We start from the raw sequence: 23,634 nt of genomic DNA on the forward strand, positions 1-23,634 counted from the left end.
TCTTGGGTATCCCGTTGTGATATGACTGTCTATAGTTTGGAGGATACCCAAGACCCCTTCCCGCCACAGAAATAATGGATCTCATAGATCTCTCCATAGGTAAATCTTACTTCATCTTCAATGGGAAATTCTACATGCTGATATCTGGGCTCATCATGGGAAATGCACTATCTCCTCTCCTGGCAGAAATTTTTATGACTAAATTTGAAGAAGATTTCTTGGAAAACCAACAGATAAAACCAAAATTCTGGAGCAGGTAAGTGGATGACATCATAGCTGCTGGAATCATGGCACGGATAATTCACAAAAATTCTTTGAAGCTCTCAACAGTTACCAACAAAAAATCAACTTCAAAATAGAGATCAAGAACAACGGCCAAATTCTGTTTCTGGACATCCTTTTTTTTCAAGAAAGGCCAAAAAACTATATATGGAAGTTTTCAGAAAACCCACAGATACCAGCATCATACTAAAACTATAAATCTTGCCATCCTTTCTCTAAAAAAATAGGCTTTCTAAAGTCTTTCATCCGGAGAGCCTACAGTATTTGCAATGAAGATAATATACAACTGGAACTAAATACAATAACTAGGGTTGCCTTAAAGAATGGATCTTTAATCTTCACATCATCAATAAAGCCATCATTGACACCTCCAAGTCCATTGTGCAACCACAACCTAGCATCGACAGAAGGACCTCCATATGTATACCTTCAATCAGCCCTAAAATACCAAAGAAGCCAAGAAATTTGGGATTGTCATCTTTTACAAAAGTTCAGCCTCCATCAAACAGATCATAAAGCTACGGTTCAACTACCAGATAATCCTAGAGGTCCTATATATAAGACAGTGTGGATGTGGTAGTATATATATAGGGAAATCATACAGATGCCTACAGTGTAGAATAAAGGGGCACAAAAAAGATGTAGAATATGGCAGAATTCAACAATCTGATACAGCTCTCCATGCCTTCCAATGTAATGACACTTGGAATTTCCATAACACAAGCATCCTATCCAGAGATAGACAGTATAACAAAAGAAAATTTAAAGAAGCCTTTCTTATCAAATCATTTGGATCCTCAGCAATCAATAGAAAACAGGGGGTTGATTTCAACCCACAGTGTATTCATCTCTTTATAGAAAAAATAAGTGAAGAAGTAAGGTTCTCCAGGAAAGAAAAGGAAACGAATCAACCAGAGGAACAGACAGCGTACACCCTCTTCCAGACCCCAGAAACAGCCTACACACCTGATGAGCAAAGGTCAACTCAGGTGTCCTTCACACCACAACCCGGAACCAGAGCAAGAGAACAAAGGCCATCGCACAAGCACCCTGAATTTAGGCTAGGCAACCAGCACTATTCTTATTGGCTAACTATATGAATACCTTACCTATAAGTGTATTGCTGACTGAGCCTCTTGACCATTTAGATCTGAGCGTCCAGCAGTAGGATTCGGTTAGCAGGTAAGAAGTTTATTTATTTAATTAAAAATAGGTTAACCATAATTCAACTGAAAATAACTCATTGTAACATAACTGCAACATAGAATTGTTCCTTTAGATTGTAATCATAACTTAGATATGCTAATTGCTAATTTGCTAATTTGTTATTATAACCTAGAACTTTTCTTCTATTTTCTGTAAATTAGAATTGATCATATGTAAATACATCTTAGTTGATTGTTATTTAGATCTACTCAATGTAAAATATAAGTTATTTTTGTTGTTGTTGTTATTTGGTTTTTAGGAGCATTAGCAACTAAGGCCATATAGCTCCGGGGATATGCGGTGGTCATTCTCTGACCTTTCCGCATCCTCCGTATTTGGTGGTCACGGGCTCGAACCCCGGTCTAATCAAGAAGCGTGTGCTACGAACTGCTGCTCCTGCCCACCTGGCTACGGAGGCGCCTGTTATTTTTGTCTCCCAAAAGCAAGGTCTGATGATGGGTATCAGCAAGCTACCTGAAACGTTACTCTAATGTATATTAGTTTAGGTAACACCTAAATAAAATATATTAAAACTCCATGTGGTATAAGATGGTAATTTAGACAGATTATAATATAGAGAGGAAATTTTGTTGGTCCCTTGATGCTCGTTATAACCAAGTTTAACTGTATTTTGATAGGGATGCAAGCAATAGATGATTCTTATCAGCCAGTGGCAATACCACCACTTTGCATATTGGAGACTTGAAGTAGTAGTAGTAGTGGCATGCGATGCAAGAAAGCAAGCGTATGAGCTTATGTAGCATCAGCCAGAAAAAAAAATAATAAAAATTTTACACAACAATACCCTTTAAATGCTTGTCCAGTTTCCCCTTAAATTTATTTAAGCTATCAATTTATCATTTAGGCCGAATTGGCCTAAATAATTATCAAATGAACTAATGAGACTTGTAACAGAGAAGAAAAATGCATGGGATGCATATAAATTATCAAGTGACTCAGAAGCCTATGGCAGATATAAGCTAGTCTATAATCAGGTCACAAAGGAGGTTAGGCAGGCGAAGGCAGATTACGAGAAATCCTTGACAAGAGATGCTAAGAAAAACAGCAAGGATTTCTTTACTTATATAAACTCTAAAAGGAAAGGGATGAATCTGATTGGTCCACTTGACATCGATGGTTCGACTGTTGATGATCCTGCTCAGATAGCAAACAAACTGAATGAGTATTTTGCATCTACATTCACACATCAGGATTTATTAAGGTTTGAAAATGGCAGAAGATTATCAAATTGTAGCAGGGTACTTAATGATTTTGTAATAACTGAGAGCAAAGTGGAGGAGAAATTGTTGAAGTTAAACATAAGAAAAGCAACTGGGGTGGATGGGATCTATCCAGTTATATTAAAGGAGGTGGCAAAGCAACTAAGCAAACCCTTAGCAATAATTATGAGAGCATTCTTGGACTCAGGGGAGGTTCCCACAGACTGGTGATGTGCAAATGTATCCCCAATTCACAAAGGGGGATCAAAGGGTGACACGAGTAATTACAGACCAGTTAGTTTAACTTCTGTTCCGGGTAAAATAATGGAGTCACTGGTTAAAGATGCATTGCAGGATCATCTAGACAAGACTGCAGCAATAATTCAGACACAGCATGGGTTTGTTAAGGGAAAGTCTTGTCTGACAAATCTGATATGATATTATGATGTGGTTACAAAGGAACTGGATGTAAAAAAATAATTTTGATATCATATATTTGGATTTCAGGAAAGCTTTTAACACTGTTGCGCATGGAAGACTATTGTACAAATTGGAGCAGAATGGTATTAAGGCTAAGTTGCTATAATGGACAAAAGGATGGTTAAGTGGGAGAAGACAGAGGGTGGTAATCAATGGGTGTTGCTCTTCGTGGACTAATGTTATTAGTGGAGTCCCACAGGGTTCGGTGTTGGGACCACTGTTGTTTTGTTTATTTATCAATGATATTGATGAAGGTATATCAGGTTTAGTGTCGAAGTTTGCAGATGATACAAAGGTTGGCAGGGTTGTTAATGACAGTAATGGCAGTGTGCTATTGCAACAGGATCTAGATAATTTGGGCAGATGGGCTAAGAGGTGGCAACTGAAGTTTAACCTTGACAAATGCAAAGTACTGCATATGGGTAGAAGTAACCCGAGAGAAAAGTACCAACTGTTTGGTACTACACTTAAGGTGGTAGAAAATGATTGTCCGTCTGTATAAGGCAATGGTCAGGCCACGCCTTTAGTACTGCGTACAGGTCTGGAGGCCTTATTAGGAAGATGTCGATTTGCTTGAGTGTGTACAGAGAAGGGCAACAAGATTAGTGAGGCGAATGAAGGGATCCTCTTACCAAGAGAGGCTTAAGGTCTGCAAATTGCAGTGGCTGGAGACTAGGCACCTGCGCGGTGATCTGATTGAGGTGTATAAGGCCTTGAATGGGTTGAGCACGCTGAATTCTGATGGGATCCTTCCACTTGTTCAGATTATGAACCTAAGGGGGCATAAATTCAAATTAAGAAAAGACAGATGTAGAATAGATGTGTGGAAAGTTGCCTTTAGCCAGCGGGTGGTTAATTGCTGGAACAAACTTCCCTCTGTCGTTGTGGAAGTTGATAGGTTAAATAAATTTAAGGAGGAACTGGACAGGCATTTGGAGGGAATGGTGTGATTTTTTTTTTTTTTTTTGGCTGATGCTGTATAAGCTCACACACTTGCTTTCTTGCATAACATGCTACTACTGTTACTACTACTTCCACAACCACAGATGGAAAATTTGTTCCAGCAATTAACTACCCGCTGGCTAAGGGCAAATTTCCGCACATCTATCTTTCCTCAATTTGAATTTATGCCCCCTTAGGTTCGTAATCTGAACAAGTGGAAGAATCCCATCAGAATTCAGCATGCTCAACCCATTTAAGGCCTTATACACCTCAATCAGATCATGTCACGGGTGCCTAGTGACAAATTAATCAAAATTATTTCTGCAATTTGCAGAACTTAGGCCTCTCTTGGTAAGTGGATCCCTTCATTCCCCTGACCATTGCCTTATACAGAGGGACAATCACCTCCTTTTCCCTGCTAGCAAAATTCCTGTATATCATTGACAAAACCCCATGACCTGCCCTGGCAGCCTGTCTGCATTGCTCAGAAAACTTCATATCTGACTGCACAATTACTCCCATGTCCTTTTCATTTTCTACCACCTTAAGTGTAGTACCACACAGTTGGTACATTTCTCTGGGGTTACTTCTACCCATAATGCAGTACTTTGCATTTGTCAATGTTAAACTTCAGTTGCCACTTCTCCGCCCAAATTTTCTAGATCCCGTTGCAGTAGCACACTGCAAGGCCTCCGTAGCCGAGTGGGCAGGAGCGGGAGTGCAGTAGCACACGCTCTTTGAGTAGACCGGGGTTCAAGCCCCTGACTGCTGAATACGGTCGATCTGCCAACTCGCACTGGACCAGCGTGGCAGATTATGGTCCAGTTCCCTCAACATGAATTGTTGAGGAGGCTTCCATCCTGCAGTGGGTTGATAATGGCTGCAATTTACTTTTTTTTTTTTACTGCCATTACTGTCATTAACAACCCTGCCAACCTCTGTATCATCTGCAAACTTCGACACTAAGCCTGATATACCTTCGTGATAAATGCCTGATATAGCATTTATCAAATATCATTGATAAATATACAAAACAACAGTGGACCCAACATCCAACCCTGTCATACTCCACTAATAACATTAGTCCACAAAGAGCAGCACCCATTGATTACCACCCTCTGTATTCTTCCACTCAATCATTCTTTTATCCATTGTCGCAACTTACCCTTAATACCATTCTGCTCCAATTTTTACAGTAGTCATCCATGCACAACAGTGTCAAAAGCTTTCCTGAAATCCAAGTATATGATATCAAAATTATTTTTTTGCATCCAGTTCCTTTGTAACCACATCATAATATCTAATCAAATTTGTCAGACAAGACTTTTCCTTAACAAACCCATGCTGTGTCTGAATTATTGCTGCAGTCTTGTCTAGATAATCCTGCAATGTATCTTTAACCAGTGACTCCATTATTTTACCCGTAACAGAAGTTTAAGTAACTGGTCTGTAATTACTCATGTCACCGTTCGATCGCCCTTTGTGAATTGGGGATACATTTTGCACACACACACATCTCCAGTCCGTGGGGACTTCCCTTGAGTATAAGGATGCTCTCATAATTGTAGCTAAGGGTTTGCTTACTTCCTTTGCTGCCACCTTTAATATAACTGCATAGATCCCATCCACCCCAGGTGCCTTTCTTATTTTTAACTTCAACAATTTTTCCTCCGTTTGCTCTCAGTTATTACAAAATCATTAAGAACCCTGCTACAATTTGATAATCTGGCATTTTGAAACCTTAATAACTCCTGATGTGTGAATGTAGATGCAAAATACTCATTCAGTTTGTTTACTATCTGAGCAGGATCATCAACAGTCGAACCATCAATGTCAAGTGGACCAATCAGATTCATCCCCTTCCTTTTAGAGTTTATATAAGTAAAGAAATCCTTGCTGTTTTTTTAGCATCCTTTGCCAAAGATTTCTCGTAATCTGCCTTCGCCTGCCTAACCTTATTTGTGACTTGTTTTTACAGACTAGCTTATATCTGCCATTAGCTTCTATGTTGCCTGATAATTTATAAAACATCTCATGCATTTTTCTTCTCTGCCACGAGTCTCATTAGTTCATGTAACAACCATTTAGGCCTAAATCTTGAACAATATTTTTTAATAGGGGAAACCCATGTTTAGTCTCTAGAGCAAAGTTTCCGTCCCCCCCCCCCATCTCTTTCAAACTATGCACAGTACTAAGTACTATAGGTTTTGATACCTTTCGTGTCTGGGGCTTACATAAAAAAAAAAAAAAAAGCCAAGATGATCTATAACAAATAAAATTTTTAGAATTGAGCCGGTCTCTATATTCACTGAACAGCTTGCATAACTGTAATGAAATATAGGTATTTCAGAAACAAAATAACAATCATAGATGGAAAATTCCATAATCCTTGAAAGTCAAGAAAAACATGCTGATTTTTTTTTTAATAACAATATCACTGTTCGTTTAGAATTCATTGTCTATGGTCAAACAGTAATCAACTGTTGTGTAAGAGTTCTGAAATATTTAAATGATAGCATTTTATGAAAAAGAAAAAAAATATTTGGCCAACTGAATATATTCCTATCATGAAAACACATTAGTTGAAGAGAGAGGAGAAAAAAAAAAAAAAACCATGCAGCTTAATCATAAGTTTTATTCACTAGATTTGGCTACCTTCTAACTTCTTTTTCTCTTCCATAAGTTAGTATTCAATGAAAGCAAAACTTTTTCCATAATTAATGATGGTTAAAAATTGTAATAAGTAGATAGAGGAGTATTTTAGAGATATTTCAATAGTGGCAGCAGCAGCAGCATTAAAGTGTACAGCTTTTGCAAGGCTTTGAAGGACATATAAAATTCATTCTGTACCGCTATAATGATATATTAGTCTCACTAGTCTCACTAAAATTAGTCTGACTAGTTTACCACCATCAGACCTTGTATTTATATAAATAAAAAAATTAAGTTAAAGTTTAAGAATATTTTCTTTCACATACCTGAAATGCTTGTACTAAAATGAATATGTTATCTACTCCAACAGCAAGGACCAAAAATGGAATAACTTCCATGGTAATGAGGGTACCAGGGATGCCTACATAACAGAAGATACCAAATGATGCAAAAACAGAAATAAGCACAATGATGACACCTACAAGCCCCAAAGAAACTTTAGAATCCACCTGGAATAATAGTTATTAAAAATAACAGTAAATTTCAGTGGTAGAAGTACTATCATCAAAAAAGATATGGAAAAAAAAAATAATATATATATATATATATATATATATATACTGTATATTTATTTATTTAATACATGTATTAGTAAACATTTCCTTACATGTCCATGCATGCACCCACAGCATAAAACTGATAATACAATAGTGCCTATTTTCTAATATGCATAATGTTATTTGTTTCCTCAACATGTACCTGTAACATAAAACATGTTGGATAAACCAGTAACAGACTACATTTAAGATTTTATTTACATGAATCACATATTAATAATTACTGTAACAATAAAAATACAAATAATACTCACCATGAAATTTCACACATAATTTTACCAACATATATATACAGTGAAACCTCTCTAAAGTGGACTTCACTGGATCAGGTCCACTATCAAGAGGCATCTGCTTTAGAGAGGTTGGTGTAGCTAGCTGGTTTCAATAATTTTAAAAAATTGAATTCACTGTAACTGGTTGCTTACTCAGTCCTTTTACTGATTATCATTGTATATTTGTGTTTCAGATAATTTACTTTTAGTAAAGCTTAACATAAGCTTTACCAAAATGAAGTCTTTAAAAAAAAAAAAAGACTTCATTTTGGCAATTTAATTTTCATTATGGATAATTAGATCACTTACTAATTTTAGTCCATATTCATTGTTTCTGTTCAGATAAAACTTTTTTAGTGTAATAGGATATATCCCTCCCCTTTAATGGATCAGATCCCTCCATTTTTAAATTTCTGCATATACAGTTCTACCACAAACAGCAAGAAATTTAATTTCTTAAAATATTAGCATGCAGTCAATACAATGCCTAGAGAAATTTTAACTAGTATCCCAAGGGAAAATCTGCATACACAAACTTAACATGTAGCTACTATTACTTAAACAACAATCACTTCTCACTGCAAGTGGTATGCGATGGCATGGGAAAATTGTCTTAATCCCTGAGTCAAAAAACTAGACATCACTGTCACTAAAGCAGTTATAAAAGCATATTTAGCATATCACAGCATATTTATTGAATATACAGGGGTCCACAAACATCCTTTATAAAACTAAAACATTACTGCATGAATAGGGTACACATGACACAAATATGAAACCACTTTCAAGTGATAGAGGAGATCTTCAAGTTTTTATTGGCCAATTTGAAAATGTGCACGCTCTAGCATAATTGCAAAATTGTAATTATGGAGAAATTTAACAATAAAATTCCATCTTCTTCATTTTATCATAGATCAAAGGCTTCTTTAACTTGTATAGTTTTGTTTGCAGATGGAGACATAACACGATACATGCTGCTGGATATGACATGTTAAGCTCACAACTGTCACTACATGGATTTCTCTGGGTTTTGCATAAAATTTTCTCGAATTCATAAAGGAATAATGTCCAAAGAAAAGTCAGTGCCCTCACTGACTTTTCTTTGGACATTATTCCTTTATGAATTTTCTGTACCATTGCAGAATCGTAGATCTATTTGGTGGATTCTTTTTGAACAATGTTTGAAATTTACACATAACAGTGGCAGCCGACTACAGCTCACTGAACCAAAGTATGCAGGGAACCTTCTTGGGGTTGATGTTGTTGTTGTTATTTGGTTTTTAGGAGCATTAGCAACTAAGGCCATATTGCTCCGGGGATATGCGGTGGTCATTCCCTGACCTTTCTGCATCCTCCGTATTTGGTAGTCACAGGCTCGAACCCTGGTCTAATCAAGAAGCGTGTGCTACGCACTGCTGCTCCTGCCCACCTGGCTATGGAGGCACCTCTTGTCATTTACTGATGAACTTGTATATTACAAGGTCTATATTACGGTCCATAAAACTTGTATCCTCTAATTGGTTATCTCAGTGTATCTTTTTTACATTTGCATTATTCTTCTTATTTACATAAATGACTTTAAATTCATGATCCATAGAGATTTCTGCTCAAGAAAAAATAGAAAATCTATTTTTTCTACCTTTTCCTTTACTTTTCACTTTTCTTACATACAAGTTAGTGCAATAGCATAATTTCTGTACATAGCCAACTATGTAAGTCGTTACGAATTGGCATCATTTAAGTATACCTCATGTTGTGAACAATGAGTTACCATGATATTGCACTACCTCGAATAAGTAATGCTTCACCATAGGAGAAGGCTATTGTTACTTATTCTCAGTGGATACCACTACCCATATGGCACCATTTCAGAGCTTATTGACTCCTCATCGGTGGGTGGGCAAGAACCCTGGTGTTGCAAAGATGACAACCCAGTTGCAAAGTATAACTCCACAATATGAGAGATGCCTGATAGCATAAGGTAATTTAGATTACAACGTAATTCAATGCTAGAGCCTCAGGTTACAAAAGAAGTTAACTTACTTACAAGTTAGTGCAATAGCATCATTTCTATATGTAGCCAACTAGTTAAGTAGTTAGGGATTGGCATCTGCCCACCCAACGATGAGGAGCCAATAAGCTCCAAAACAGTGCCGTATGGGTGGTGGTATCCACCGAGAATAAGTAAAAATAGTCTTCTCCTATGGTGAAGCATTACTTATTTGAGGTAGTACAATATCATGATAACTTGTTGTGAAGGTATTCACAATATGAGATATACTTAAATGATGCCAATTTGTAACTACTTAAGTAGTTGGCTAGGTACAGAAATGATGCTATTGCACTAACTTGTACATAAGTTAACTTCTTTCGTCACCTGAGGCCTCTAGTTCTCAACTACGTTGTTTTCACTTTTCTATATCTTCTTTTTATTTCTCATAAGCCATTAGTTTTATAAATGCATGATGAGAAGCTATATTCTTCCTATATTAACTTTGTTTTCCTTCACAAAGTTTGGAAAACTTTATTTTGCTACTTTGTTCACTCTTTATTTCTCTTCTACGCTATTTATCATGAAATTAGTTACACATTAACAACACTGGAGGCAGTTATTATCGGTGACAATATTATCAGGAAAATGGAAAATATATTGTGCAAAAAAGGATAGGTATAATAGGATCAGGGTATGTCTGCCTGCCAAAATTTGCTGACATTGTAGATCAAATATCATTTTTTAAGGGGATGAAAGCTGATACAACCAATATATTAATGATATTAATAGTCTATAATACTATATAATCTCTTAATAATATTAAGAGTGGAATTATATATGTATAGAGTTGGCCAGTAAATAAATAAGAATAGCAGCAGTAGTAGTAATGGCAAAACATGCTAGAAAGCAAGCTTATATAGCATCAGCCAAAAAAAAAAAAAAAAAACTACACACTTCACCCATTCCTGCATACCAAGAATTTGTCTAGTTCTTCCTTGAATTTATTCAATCCATCCACTTCCACAACAACAGATGGAAGCCTGTTCCAACAATCAACCACCTGCTCAAACAAGGCAAACTTCCGTACATCAATCCTGCAACCATCCTTCCTCAAGTTGAATTTATGTCTCTCCATAAATCCAGTCAAGCTTTAAACACCTCAATCAGATCTCCCTGCAGGTGCTTGGTCTTGACAGGTGCAATCTGTAGAACTGAAGACTTTCTAGGTAAGAGCCCATTTCTGTTCCCTTCACCAATCTGATTGCTCTTCTTTGCACCCATTCCAGCAAATGTACATCCTTCCTAAAGTGAGGACTTCAGACCTGTACATTGAACAAGACCCCATGAGCTGTACTGGCAGCATGTCTGCACTGCTCAGAGAATTTCATGTCTGACCACACAATTACCCCAGGTCTTCTTCATTCTCCACTACCCTGAGTGTAGTACTATACAGTTGATAAGTTACTCTGGGATTACTGCTAACCATGTGCAGTACCTTGCATTTGTCAATGTTAAACTTTAACTATCATTTCTCAGCCCATCGACCCCATTTTTCTAGATCTTGTTGCAGTAGCTCACCCTAATGATTGTCATTAACCGCCCTGCCAATCTTTATATCATCTGAAAACTCAGACATTATATGGGTGATATACCTTCATCAATATCATTGATAAATGCTGAAAACAACAATGGTACCAGCACTGAATCCACTAATAAGCAATGAAACAACGAAAGCAGTACCCATTGATAACCTCTCTCACTGTCTTCTTCCACTTAACCATCCTTTTATCCATAGCAGTAACTTGCCCATGCCATGTTGCTCCAGTTTGTACAGCAGTCTTTTATGTGCAATAGTGTCAAAAGCCTTCCTGAAATTAAGTATATGATGTAAAAATTATTTTTTGCATCCTATTCCTTGATCACTGCATCATAGTAACCTATCAGATTGGTCAGACAAGACCACCCCTCGACAAATCCATGCTGTGACTGCAATATAAATGCATGCCTGTCCAAAATGGCCCTGCATCACTTCTTTAAACTGTGATTCCATTATTTTTCTGGAGCAGACATTAAACTAACAGGCCTGTAATTACTCATATTGCCTTTTTATCCCACAATGAATTGGAGATATATTCGCAATTCTCCAGTCCACAGGAACCTTCCCGGAATCCAAGGATGGTCCAATAATTAAGACAAAGAGTTTGCTTACCTCCTTTGCTGCTCCCTTAGTATAGGGTGGCCACTGAAAGACTGAAGGGTTTGAAAAAGTCATAACTTGTTCATTTTTAATCTTTTTTATTTTCTTTTTTTACAGGTTATAGAGTATCCCTTGGAGATTAAAATGTGGCTACTGAAAGACTGACCATCCTTTCAGAATCTACTGAAACGATGTTCTGGCGATGCCTAGTTGAGCAGAGCAACGACGGGTAGAGGCAGATGGATCTTCAAGGACACTCTGCCGTACAGCTTCCACCGCTGCGTCAGTGCACACAGTGCACTTAGGACCTCTTCCCGGAAGATCGCCGACTGATCCAGTTCTTTCAAACCGGGCGATTAGGTTCCGAATCATGTTATCGCTAGGAGGACTTTAAAATGTTGCCGGTATTTTCTCTGAGTTTCAATAATTGATCTTTCACTGGAATAGAAAAACTCAACGAGTTTTACTCATTGTTATGATTTTTTCATAACCCTTCAGTCTTTCAGTGCCACCCTGTATAACTGGATAGATTCCATCCACCCCAGGTGTCTTTTTTATGTCCATCCTCAACAATTTCTTCTCCACTTTCCTTTCAGTTATCACAAAGTCATTTAGCTCCTTGTTAGATTTTAATAAACTTCTGGCATCCCCTACCCTAAAGAATTCCTCATGTGTGAATGTAGATACCTATTCAATAGGTATCTATTCAATACCTATTGAATACCTATTCAATTTGTCCACAACCTGAGCAGGGTCATCAACAGTTAACCCATAAACATGAAGTGGCCCAATGTGATTCAACCCTTGCCTTCTAATGTTTATATAACCATAGAAGTCTTTGCCAGAGACTTCTCATAATCTGCCTTAGCTTGCCTAACCTCCTTTGTCACTTGATTACAGATTGATTTATATCTACCATAGGTTGATATAAATTCTGTATCTCTATTGTCTGATAATTTATATGCATTCCAACCAGTTTTCTTCTCTGTCACATGTCACAATAGTTCACATGACATCCATTTAGGTCTAAACCTTGAACAGCATTTCTTTGTTGGTATGCAAAGCCTAGTAGCTTATTACTTTCCTGAATACTTCCCATTTAGAACCTGCTGTTAATAACATCATCAGTTGGTCCCGCTGCACACAATTCAAAAACTGTCTAGGACCTCTGTAGTCACCTTTACAAAAGCAAAACCATTTCCCCTTACTCTTGACAGTAGTTATGTCTTTAATTAAATTCTGCATTAGTACACTGTGATCGCTGCCATCCAGTGGATCTTTTACTGCATTCTTATTGCATGAAGAATCATTGCTGATAACCAGATCACGAGTATTGCTTCCTCTTGTTGTCTCTCAAACATGCTGATGTAGAAAACAGTCATCCAAGAAATCCACAAAAGTCTTGCTAGTGAGTGACCAATCCAAAAATTCCAGTCAATTCAACATCTGGAAAGTTAAAATTCCCCATTATGAGACATTCTGATTTGCTGCCCCACTCTATTTCCCTACATAGCCGTTTGGTATACTCATCATGGTTATTAGGCCTATAACACACTTCTAATCTCAATTTTGTTTTCCCCAGTGCTTATATCACACAAAACTGACTCAACATTGCAATCGTCACCCCAGTCAACAATGTCTGCATTTGACAACTTAATCAGTACTTCGAATTCATCAAATTTATTTACAATACTCCTAGGATTAGTGTACATGCAAGTATATGTGCACCTGTTCTTACCCTTAGTTACCCTAACATAGCAGATGTATTCATTTGTTACACGATGATCCACAGCAGGGCATGAAATCCCAGACAACTCGCTTTCCAGGCTGCTGCATGTACCAATATGGTACAAGCAGCAGCCAACTGGCAATTCAAGAATCACTTTCACCTCTGTCTGCAACTCTTGTTAAATTATTAGTCTGTGTATCCCCCCAAGCTAGTAGTTTTCCGACCCACCTATCACTGCCACAATAGCAACAGCAAATATTCTTGCATCACTTATATTCAAGAATATCCCATCCTTGTAAAAGCCATCTCTGCTGTTAACAAGCACAGACCATGCTGAGAATAATTCTACCCCATGAGCCTTGCACATTCTCTCTATGGCCGAACTGATTGACAAGGCTCCCAACATATACTCCCTCCTATCGTGTCTGGGCAGAATTGCAGTCAATTTCAAATTCAATCCTAACTCACAAATTTTTGCCAACATTGCACTTTACTTGTTAAGTAAGTCCTCAGATCTCTTAGTCTTAATATTATTAGTGCCAATGCATACAACAATATCACCTGTTGCGCCCTTAAAAGATCAAAATTCTCTATCATCTACTTTTGCCGCTGGCAAACATACCTTTGTCCAATTCCACATATCCTTCTTGCACAACATATTTACTGTTTCCCTCACATCCGAATCACTGACAGTAACTAGCTCCTGTGAGACCAGTGCCATTGCGCCTTGAAAATTGCTGCTCTGTTATCTGATGCAAAGAGTGAGCTGTGGTGTTGAGGTGGGCAGCTGAAAGCTTCATGGGCCACCAATATTAATTTCTTAGACTGCATTTACCCTACTCTTCAATCTCACATAAACACCGTAAAGAACACTGAGCTGGTATCTGATTTCTTCATGGTCTCTGCACCTAGCACACACAAAGACATCTATCATTGTTGGATCATATCTTGTTCCAGAAAGTATATGATATCAAAATTATTTTTTGAATCCAGTTTCTTTATGACCACATTGTAGTATCCAATAAGATTGGTCAGACAAGATTTCCACATACCAACTTAAAGCTGTGTTTGAAGTATAATTGTGGCCTTGTCTAGATGATCCTGCATTACTTCTTATACCAGTGACTACATTATTTTTGCTGGAATAGATGTTAAACTAATAAGTCTGTAATTGCTCGTGTCATCCTTTGATCCCCTTTGTGAATTGGGGATACATTCTCACATCTCCAGTCTGCAGGAAACACTCTGGAATCAAAGGATGCTCTCATAATCATGGCTAAGGGTTTGCTTATTAACTTCACTGCCTCCCTTAATATAATTGTATAGATCCCACCTACACCAGGCGCTTTTCTTATGTTCAACTTCAACAATTTCTCTTCTACTTTCCTCTCAGTTATTAAAAAAATCATTTAGCTCCCTGTTAGAGTTTGATAAATTTCCAGAATCCCCTTCTCTAAAGAAGTTTGCAGACGATACAAAGGTTCGCAGGGTTGTCAAGGACACTACTGACACTATGCTGCTGCAACAGGATCTGGAAAGGTTGAGCAGATGGGCTGAGAGGTGGCAAATGAAGTTTAACATTGACAAATGTAAAGTACTACATATGGGAAACAGCAACCCCAGAGCAACATATCAACTCTGTGGTACTACACTGACAGTGGTAGAGAATGAAAGGGACCTGGGGGTGGTTGTGCAGGCAGATATGAAGTTCTCTGAGCAGTGCAGACGGGTGCAAGAGTAGCTCATGGCGTATTATCAATGATATATAAGGATTTTTCTAGCAGGGATAAGGAGGTGATTATTCCCTTGTATAAGGCAATGGTCAGGCCACACCTAGAGTACTGTATACAGGTCTGGAGGCCTCATATCAAGAAGGATGTAGAGCTGCTGGAACGAGTACAGAGAAGGGCAACAAGATTAGTGAATGGAACAAAGGGTTGCTCTTACGAAGAAAGGCTTATGTTTTGCAAATTACAGTGTCTGGAGACTAGGCACCAGTGAGGTGATCTGATAGAGGTGTATAAAGCTTTGAATGGTTTGAGCATGCTCAGTGCTGATGGGATTCTTCCTCTTGCTCAGAATCATCACCTGGGAGGACATAAATTCAAATTGAGGAAAGACATGCGGAAATTTGCCTTTAGCCAGCAGGTGGCTGGTTGGTGGAACAGACTTCCATCCCTTGTCGTGGAAGTTGATAGCCTAAATAAGTTTAAGGCTCAGCTGGACAGGTATTTCGAATGAATAGACGGGTGAAGTGGTTTTTTTTTTTTTTTTTTTGGCTGATGCTGCATAAGTTTGCTTTCTTGCATCAAATGCCTCTACTAATGCTAATGCTAAATGCTAATTCTTCATGTATAAATGTAGATGCAAAATACTCATTCAGCTTGTCAGCACCCTGAACAGGATCAACAATAGTAAAACCACCGATATCGAGTAGACCAATTTGATTCATCCCCTTCCTTCCAGTGTTTACATAAGTAAAAAAGTTTTTGCCATGCATCCTTTGCCATTATGAGAAATTAAGATTTCTCATACTCTACCTTTGCTTGCCTGACCTTTGTTACTCTATTACAAACTAGTTTATATTGACCACACACTTCTGTGTCCCCCAATAATTTATATGGATCCCATGCATTTGATATCCATTTAGGCCTATACCTTGAAGAGTAGTTTTTAGTTAGTATGAGAAGCCTAGTAGCTTCTAAGATTAATTCCTTGACCGCTTCCCATTTACAATTTGCTGATGGTAACATCACATGTTGGTCCTACTGTATAGAATTGAGACCACATAGTCATCTTTACGAAAGCAAAAACCCCTTCCTTTACCCTTTGCAGTAGTTACGTTAAGTAAATCCCAAATTAATACACTATGATCACCACCACAAAGTGATTCTTTTATCTGCAGATTCTTAATGCATGAATTATTACCACCACTGATAATCAGATCAAGAGTATTACTCCCTCATGTTGCCTCTTGAACATGGTGCTGTAGAAAACAATCACCCAGTAAATCTACAAAAGCCTTGCTAGTGACCAATCCACAAGTTCCAATCAATATGTGGGAAGTTAAAATCCCCATTATAAGACATTCTGATTTACTGACCCACTCTATCTCCTGTACAGCAGTTCATTGTACCCATCGGAGTCATTAGGCCTATAAAACACTAACACTGTCATTTTTGCTTTCTCAGTGCTTATGTCACACCAAACTGATTCAATGTTGGATGGACTGCCATAGATTTTATGCACTTCTTAACTAAATGCATACCTCCCCCCTTCTATCCTGCCTATCCTTTCTGTATACATTGTACTCCTCACATTCAAATTCTGCATCCCTGAGTGGCACCACATCTCCGATATCCCCACAATGTCTGCATTTGATGTCTTGGTCATCACTTCAAATTTATTTACTATACTCCTAACATTGATGTACATGCAAATGTATATGCACCTGTTCTACTCTTAGTTAGCCTAAAACAGCCCATGTATTTACTTGATTTATAGTGACTCCCAGCAGTAACTTGAAATCGCCAGCACCGTGATTTCAGGGCTGCTGCTTGTTCCAATAGAATCAGTGCAAGAATCACTCTTACCTCTGCCTGCGGCTAGTCAATCTATGTCTATATATCTCCCTCCCCAAGCTAACAGTTTTCCAATCCACCTAACACTGCTTCAATAGCATCAGCAAATATTCTTGTACCCTTTTTATTTAAGTGTCTGCACATGGAAGACTACTGTACAAATTGGAGCAGTATGGCATTAAGGGCAAGTTGCTACAATGGATAAAAGGATGGTTGAGTGGGAGAAGACAGAGAATGGTGGTCAATGGGTACTGCACTACATGGACTAATGTTATTGGTGGTGTCCCTCAGGGTTCGGTGTTGGGCCCATTGTTGTTTTGCATATATATATATCAATGATATTGATGAAGGTATATCAAGCTTAATATCAAAGTTTGCAGATGATACAAAGGTTGGCAGGGTTGTTAATAACAGTAATGACAGTATACTGCTGCAACAGAATCGGAAAAAGTTGGGTAGATGGGCTGAGAAGTGGCAACTGAAGTTTAACATTGACAAATGCAAAGTACTGCATATGGGTAGCAGTAATCCCAAAGAAATGTACCAACTATGTGGTGTTACGCTCAGGGTAGTGGAGAATGAAAGAGACCTTGGGGTAATTTTGGGCTGCCTAATCTGGCAGCCCAAAAGACAGGCTGCCAAATTAGGTCATGGGATCTTGTCAATGATATACAGGAATTTTGCGAGCAGGAATAAGGAGGTGATTATCCCCTTATATAAGGCACTGGTCAGGCCACACCTTGAGTACTGCATACAAGTCTGGAAGCCTCACTTTAGGAAGGATGTAGAGTTCCTAGAACGAACACAGAGAAGGGCAACAATACTGATGAAGGGAACAAAGGGGTGCTCTTATGAAAAAATGCTTAAGTTCTGCAAATTGCAGCTTCTGGAGACCAGGCACCTGCGAGGCGATCTGATTGAGGTGTATAAGGCCTTGAATGGATTAAGCAGGCTTAATGCTGAGGGGATTCTTCCTCTTGCTCAGATTACAAACCTGAGGGGAAATAGATTCAAACTGAGGAAAGGCAATAGTAGAATAGATGTGTGAAAGTTTGTCTTTAGCCAGCGGGTAGTTGATTGCTGGATCAAACGTCGAACTGTTGTTGTGGAAGTTGATAGCTTAAATAAATTCAAGGCAGAACTAAACAAACATTTGGAATGAATGGATCAGTGAAATGGGAAGTTTTATTTTGGCTGATGCTGTATAAGCTTGCTTTCTTACATCATGTGACTCTACTAATGCTAATGCCTGTAGAACAGTCTCTCCTGTTAACAAGCATAGACCATGCTAAGTAAAATTCTACCCCATGAGCCTTGCACAGGGCTGAATTGATTGACAAGACTCTCATCATTTACTCCCGCCAATCATATCTGGGCAGAATTGCAGACACTCAAATTTACCCTTAACTCACGGTTTTATTTCAACATTGCCCTGTACTTGTTAATTAAATTTGCAAATCTCCTATCTTAATGTCATTAGTGCCAACATGTACAACAATATCACCTTTTGTGTCCTTAAAAGATGATATTTGCTCTTCAACGTCATCAAGTGTTGCCCCAGCAGACATACTCTGGTCCTATTTCACATTTCCTCTTTGTACAAAATATTTCCTGTTTCCCCTGACAATAGTCATTGCAAAGAGCTAGCCCATGTGGGACCAGCTTCAATCTGCCTTGGGGGTTACCAATGTGTTGTCTGATGATAAAGTGCAAGCTTTGGCATTGATGTGGGCAGCTGAATGTTTGATGGGCCCCAATTTAATTCCTTTCAGGGCATCGACCCTGTTCTTCAAGCTCTCATTAAAGCCCCATAACACACTGAGTTGGAGCCTAATATCCTCACACTCCTTACATTGAGAACACAATGTAAGGAGTATGAGGTTCATGATTGCACTGCATACAATAAAGAAACCATAGATTGCATAAGGCCATGATTCAGAGGACATCTGCAACCTTAGTTATGGTTGTTATTGTTATTTGGTTTTTAGGGGCATTAGCAACTAAGGCCATATTGCTCCAGGGATATGCAGTGGTCATTCCCTGACCTTTCTGCATCCTCCGTATTTGGTGGTCACGGGCTCGAACCCCAGTGTAATCAAAAAGCATGTGCTACGCACTGCTGCTCCTGCCCACCTGGCTACGGAGGTGCCACCTCAGTTATGGCCAGAGCTTTCGCACTCCCACTAGCTTGAGCCCTTTGCTTTGCTGCTCTGGTCTAAGGCATGATTTTCATTCAAATTCAATATAATTTTTAAAAAATACTACGCTAAACAAATATATCTAATGCAGTAATAACACTATGCACTGGTTATGTTATACATTTATGTTATTAATTATATATAATTAAAATTTGAATGTGCTTATTGATACACCAGTTACGCAGAAGTAATAATACCATGCTACCAAGTTTGTGTTATATATATATTAGGCTAGACTATTAGGCTTAAAGATTATAAGTTAATTTTTATATAAAACAAAATTATCCATTTAATGCCAACCTAAGTGATTCAAACTTTAGGGCAGTGGTTTTCAACCGGGGTGCCGCAACAACATTCCATGGGTGCCACATAATTTGGGTTTAAGTTACTTTAACTTTTTTTTTTTTTTTAATTTAAGTATTTATTTCATTATAAAAAGGTACATCCTTATAATTATTATAGTTATTCTATTATTATAATAACTATCATATAATATATTTTTAATATATACACAGAGAGAGAGAGAGAGAATTTGGATCTAACAGGCAGAAAATTGAGTAGGGGTGCCACAAAATAAAATTAATTAATTAAGGGTGCCATTATTAAAAAAAAAAAAAGGTTGAAAACCACTGCTTTAGAGCTACCTATTTACCACAATTAAAAAATTTGAATACCCCTACCACTCACTCTATAACAATGAGACAAGATTTGAGGTGCCTCCGTAGCCAGGTGGGCAGGAAAGGCAGTGCGTAGCACACTGGTGGTCAGGGAATGACCACCGCATATCCCCAGAGCAATATGGCCTTAGTTGCTAATGCTTCTAAAAACCAAACAACAAACAAGATTCGAATGATACAAAGGTTCTACACATATCAAGTAGTGACCAACAAAATCTCTGGCTAAATTTAAATATATTAAGAAGCATGCCTACAGCTATAAAGCTAGTTATAGAGTACAATTTAATATGACAATCAGGTCAATAAAATGGCAAAATTCTTCAAAAATGTATCTTTCAATATTATTCCTTGGAGCTGAAAATTCTTTGAGTAGCACGTGGATACTCTCATCTCCGAGTATTAGACCAGCAAGTAGACTGCTGAGGAGCAGTTAGAGTTATGGTGCAACCTTGATATAACATGGGTGTCAGGCAAATGCTAATTTTTTTTTTTTATATGAGTATATAATGAAAAAAATATGAACTATTAAAGTTGCATATTCCCCTTTCATTTTATTGATTCTGCTGATATATATATATATATATATATATATATATATATATATATATATTCCTGTAGACACTTGTTTATTTATGCATAATTTCTGAAATAATCAATAATAGTGTCCTGGAACTGATTTTCAATCACTATATATATTAAAAAAATACTGTACTTTTATGAAAATATTAACAGAAATACTACATATGCTTAAAATATAAACTTTGGATATTGTCAATTTCTTGTACTGATCCCACACATCTAGCATGCACTTAGGTCAGCAACTTCTTCATGACCTACAAAAAGCTTCTTGCACCAATCATACACACCTGCACACGATAGGATCTTTTCCCCACATTGTGCCTTTAACCAGCAGAGAATTTTAGCCAGTTGCTTTCTCTTTTAACAAAAATTTTATGATTCAGCACTATTCTACACTTAGAAATATTTGAGAATCAGTTTGAAAATTTAATGCCATCTTATATTGCTTCTAGTGAAAAAGTGCAGATAGCACAGAATACATAACATTGTCTGTGAGTAGTGTTGCATTATGTGCTAGAAGGAAGAGTATTTTTCATTTTGATGCAGAAAACTTGTTCAGATCAACCTTAAAACACATTCATATATTTGTGGTATGCTTTTTTGCAGATACATATGGTAACTACAAAATTTATGACAATTTTTAAAAACATTGTATGTATCAGAAGAAAACAGAACAGTGAAAAAGTCACTTACCAAAATGAGCTTGAAACTGCGTACATCTCCTAGGGCAATAACAATATAGACAAACATAACCAAATAGCTTACACCTATTGTAACAATATCAGAATGGCTTCCTCTTTCTAGTTCATCTTCAATAGAACGCTAAAGTAAACAATTTAAATAAAGAGCAGTGTTATTAATGGTAAGTCAACTTTATTTTAATATTTTAACAAAAAAAAATGTTTCTTGAAGTAATATGGGAAAATTTTGCAGTGAACGTAATAAGCATGTGCTACTTTCAAGATAGTAAGAAATTTGCAAAAGTAATTTGTGGTATTTCTACTACCAACAATGAAATGACTGTTTCCAAAACACTGAAAACCATAGGCAAAAAAATAACATTATTTCATTAACACAGTATTAAATAATTAAATACCAAAAGTACGTTTTCTGTGAGAGTGCAGTGGGTCACAACTTGTCACTCATGTGGAGAACTTTAGGTTCTTTTCCACAGATGGGTCCTTGAGTTTGTCACAGACATTCTCTCTGATATGCCAGACAAGCTGTACTTGCTACCTGGGAGTCTAAAATGATGGAACTGATATTCGGATGACATTCAAATCAAACAGACCCAATTTCGGCGAAGTCCGGACGGTCTGTGATAGCCAAATCCTCTGCTTGCACCTTCACGATGTTGGGACAACCCTTGATATAACCTCCATGCACAAGCACACTGTGGGTGACCACCCAGGTATGAACCAACATAAGCAAGGGTCGAGATGTGGTGCCCACACCACATGGAAGAATGCCGCCCCTGCGTTGCCAGGCAATACTAGGTGGTATATGACTCTCATCAACCAGTGCAATACCACTACTTTGTTTATTGGAGGCTTGAAGTGGTGGAACCCATATTTTGTCTCCAGAGCTAAGTTCCGGTGAACCCTTCCCCATCTCTTCCATCATGCAGAGTATGACTGATGACTTTTGAGGTTATGATGAACATCATGGAAAGATCCAATCTTCCTTACATTTCGAGGGTACAGCTCTAAAATGGTATTTTCAGGCCGGCTGCTAGTTAGTACACCAGACCAAACCTATTGGTAACTTTTTAGGAGGCTTCCGGATCAGCTAGTGTATAATCTTGCTACCTCTACTCTGCCAGATAGTGACTGGAGGAAGTCCGAGTAGTGTGAATGCGGGGGACATTGTCGAGGCCACGTTATGTCAAGGATCTAGGTATGTTCTTACCATGTGTAAGCAATATCCAAAAATTTCATTGCTTCTTACAGCATGTCACCCCCCCCACTTTTTCTTAGCTACTGAATACACCATGAATAGTCAAACTAATAGAGCAATCTTTTCTGCAAAAAAGGTCTAAACCTCCCAAACACTTCCTAGTTCATTTCACAAATATACACAGTCTCAATTCTAATCTCAACGATGTCTATTTCTACTTGCAGTCTGCCAAACCCCATGTACTTTTTCTGACAGAATATCAGTTATCAGTTGATTCAACTACTGCTCATCTCAGTTGCCCAAATTATTTGCTGTATGATTCCTTTCGCCTCAAAGATGGTACTTGCACTTATGTCCATTCCGATATTCCCTGTCAGAGACTTGGTAATTTGGAATCTCCTCTTTTCGATCTTCTCTGGCTTAAAATTCTCTACCTCATTGTGTCAAATTCATCTGTTGTCTCTACCGTTCTCCCAACTCCACTAATCACTTGGAGCTCTTTGACTTCTTGGTAATTTTCCATGATGATTTTAATGTTCACAACTCCAGCTGGCTCCCGTTTTTTTCGAGTCACACCAACCCAGCTGGTCGAGATACTGAGGCTTTTGCAATTTCTAATGACCTTGCACAGATTGTTCATTTACCTTCAAGAATACCAGACAATCCTAACCATACAGCCAACACGCTTGATCTTCTTTTCTCACAAACAACCCTTCTAAGTACATGGTTGAAGTGAGTGTCCTTTAGGCACCACAGATCACAACTTGGTGATTGTCTCTTCTCCAATGGAGTCTTTATCTCATACCTATTCCCAACCTTGTATCGTTTGGCATTACAAGAATTCAAAATGGGATGACCAGGTAGATTTCTTTTCTTCTTTTCCTTGGTCGGATTACTGTTTCAAAACTTCCGGTGTCAACGTTTGCTCAGATTGTGTCAGTGAAATTATTCTGGTAAGAATGAAATCCTTTATTCCACACTCCTCTTTAAAATCTCGTCCTTTATCTAAACCTTGGTTTTCCAATAAATGTACTAAGGCTGTTCAAGAGAAGAATGTTGCATATCGTAATTGGCTTGTTTCCAATTCTTCAGTTTCATTTTCTACCTACACCA

The 23,634-nt window shown here is 37.8% G+C and overlaps 1 protein-coding gene across 1 annotated transcript in view; it reads right to left on the reverse strand.

Annotated features, from left to right (window-relative positions):
- LOC150084418 (NPC intracellular cholesterol transporter 1-like) overlaps positions 1–23,634 on the reverse strand; it is a 594,638-nt gene that overhangs the window by 200,243 nt on the left and 370,761 nt on the right. Inside the window, exons 17-18 of the mRNA XM_090376055.1 lie at positions 21,319–21,447; positions 7,109–7,291 (exon numbers count right to left, since the gene is read on the reverse strand). Coding sequence (XP_090232181.1) covers positions 7,109–7,291; positions 21,319–21,447 — 312 coding nt within the window. The remainder of the gene's footprint in view (positions 1–7,108; positions 7,292–21,318; positions 21,448–23,634) is intronic.

This window comes from Mastigoproctus giganteus, chromosome 6 (genome assembly GCF_048544385.1).
Source record: "Mastigoproctus giganteus isolate SK-2022 chromosome 6, ASM4854438v1, whole genome shotgun sequence".
Classification (NCBI taxonomy): domain Eukaryota; kingdom Metazoa; phylum Arthropoda; class Arachnida; order Uropygi; family Thelyphonidae; genus Mastigoproctus; species Mastigoproctus giganteus.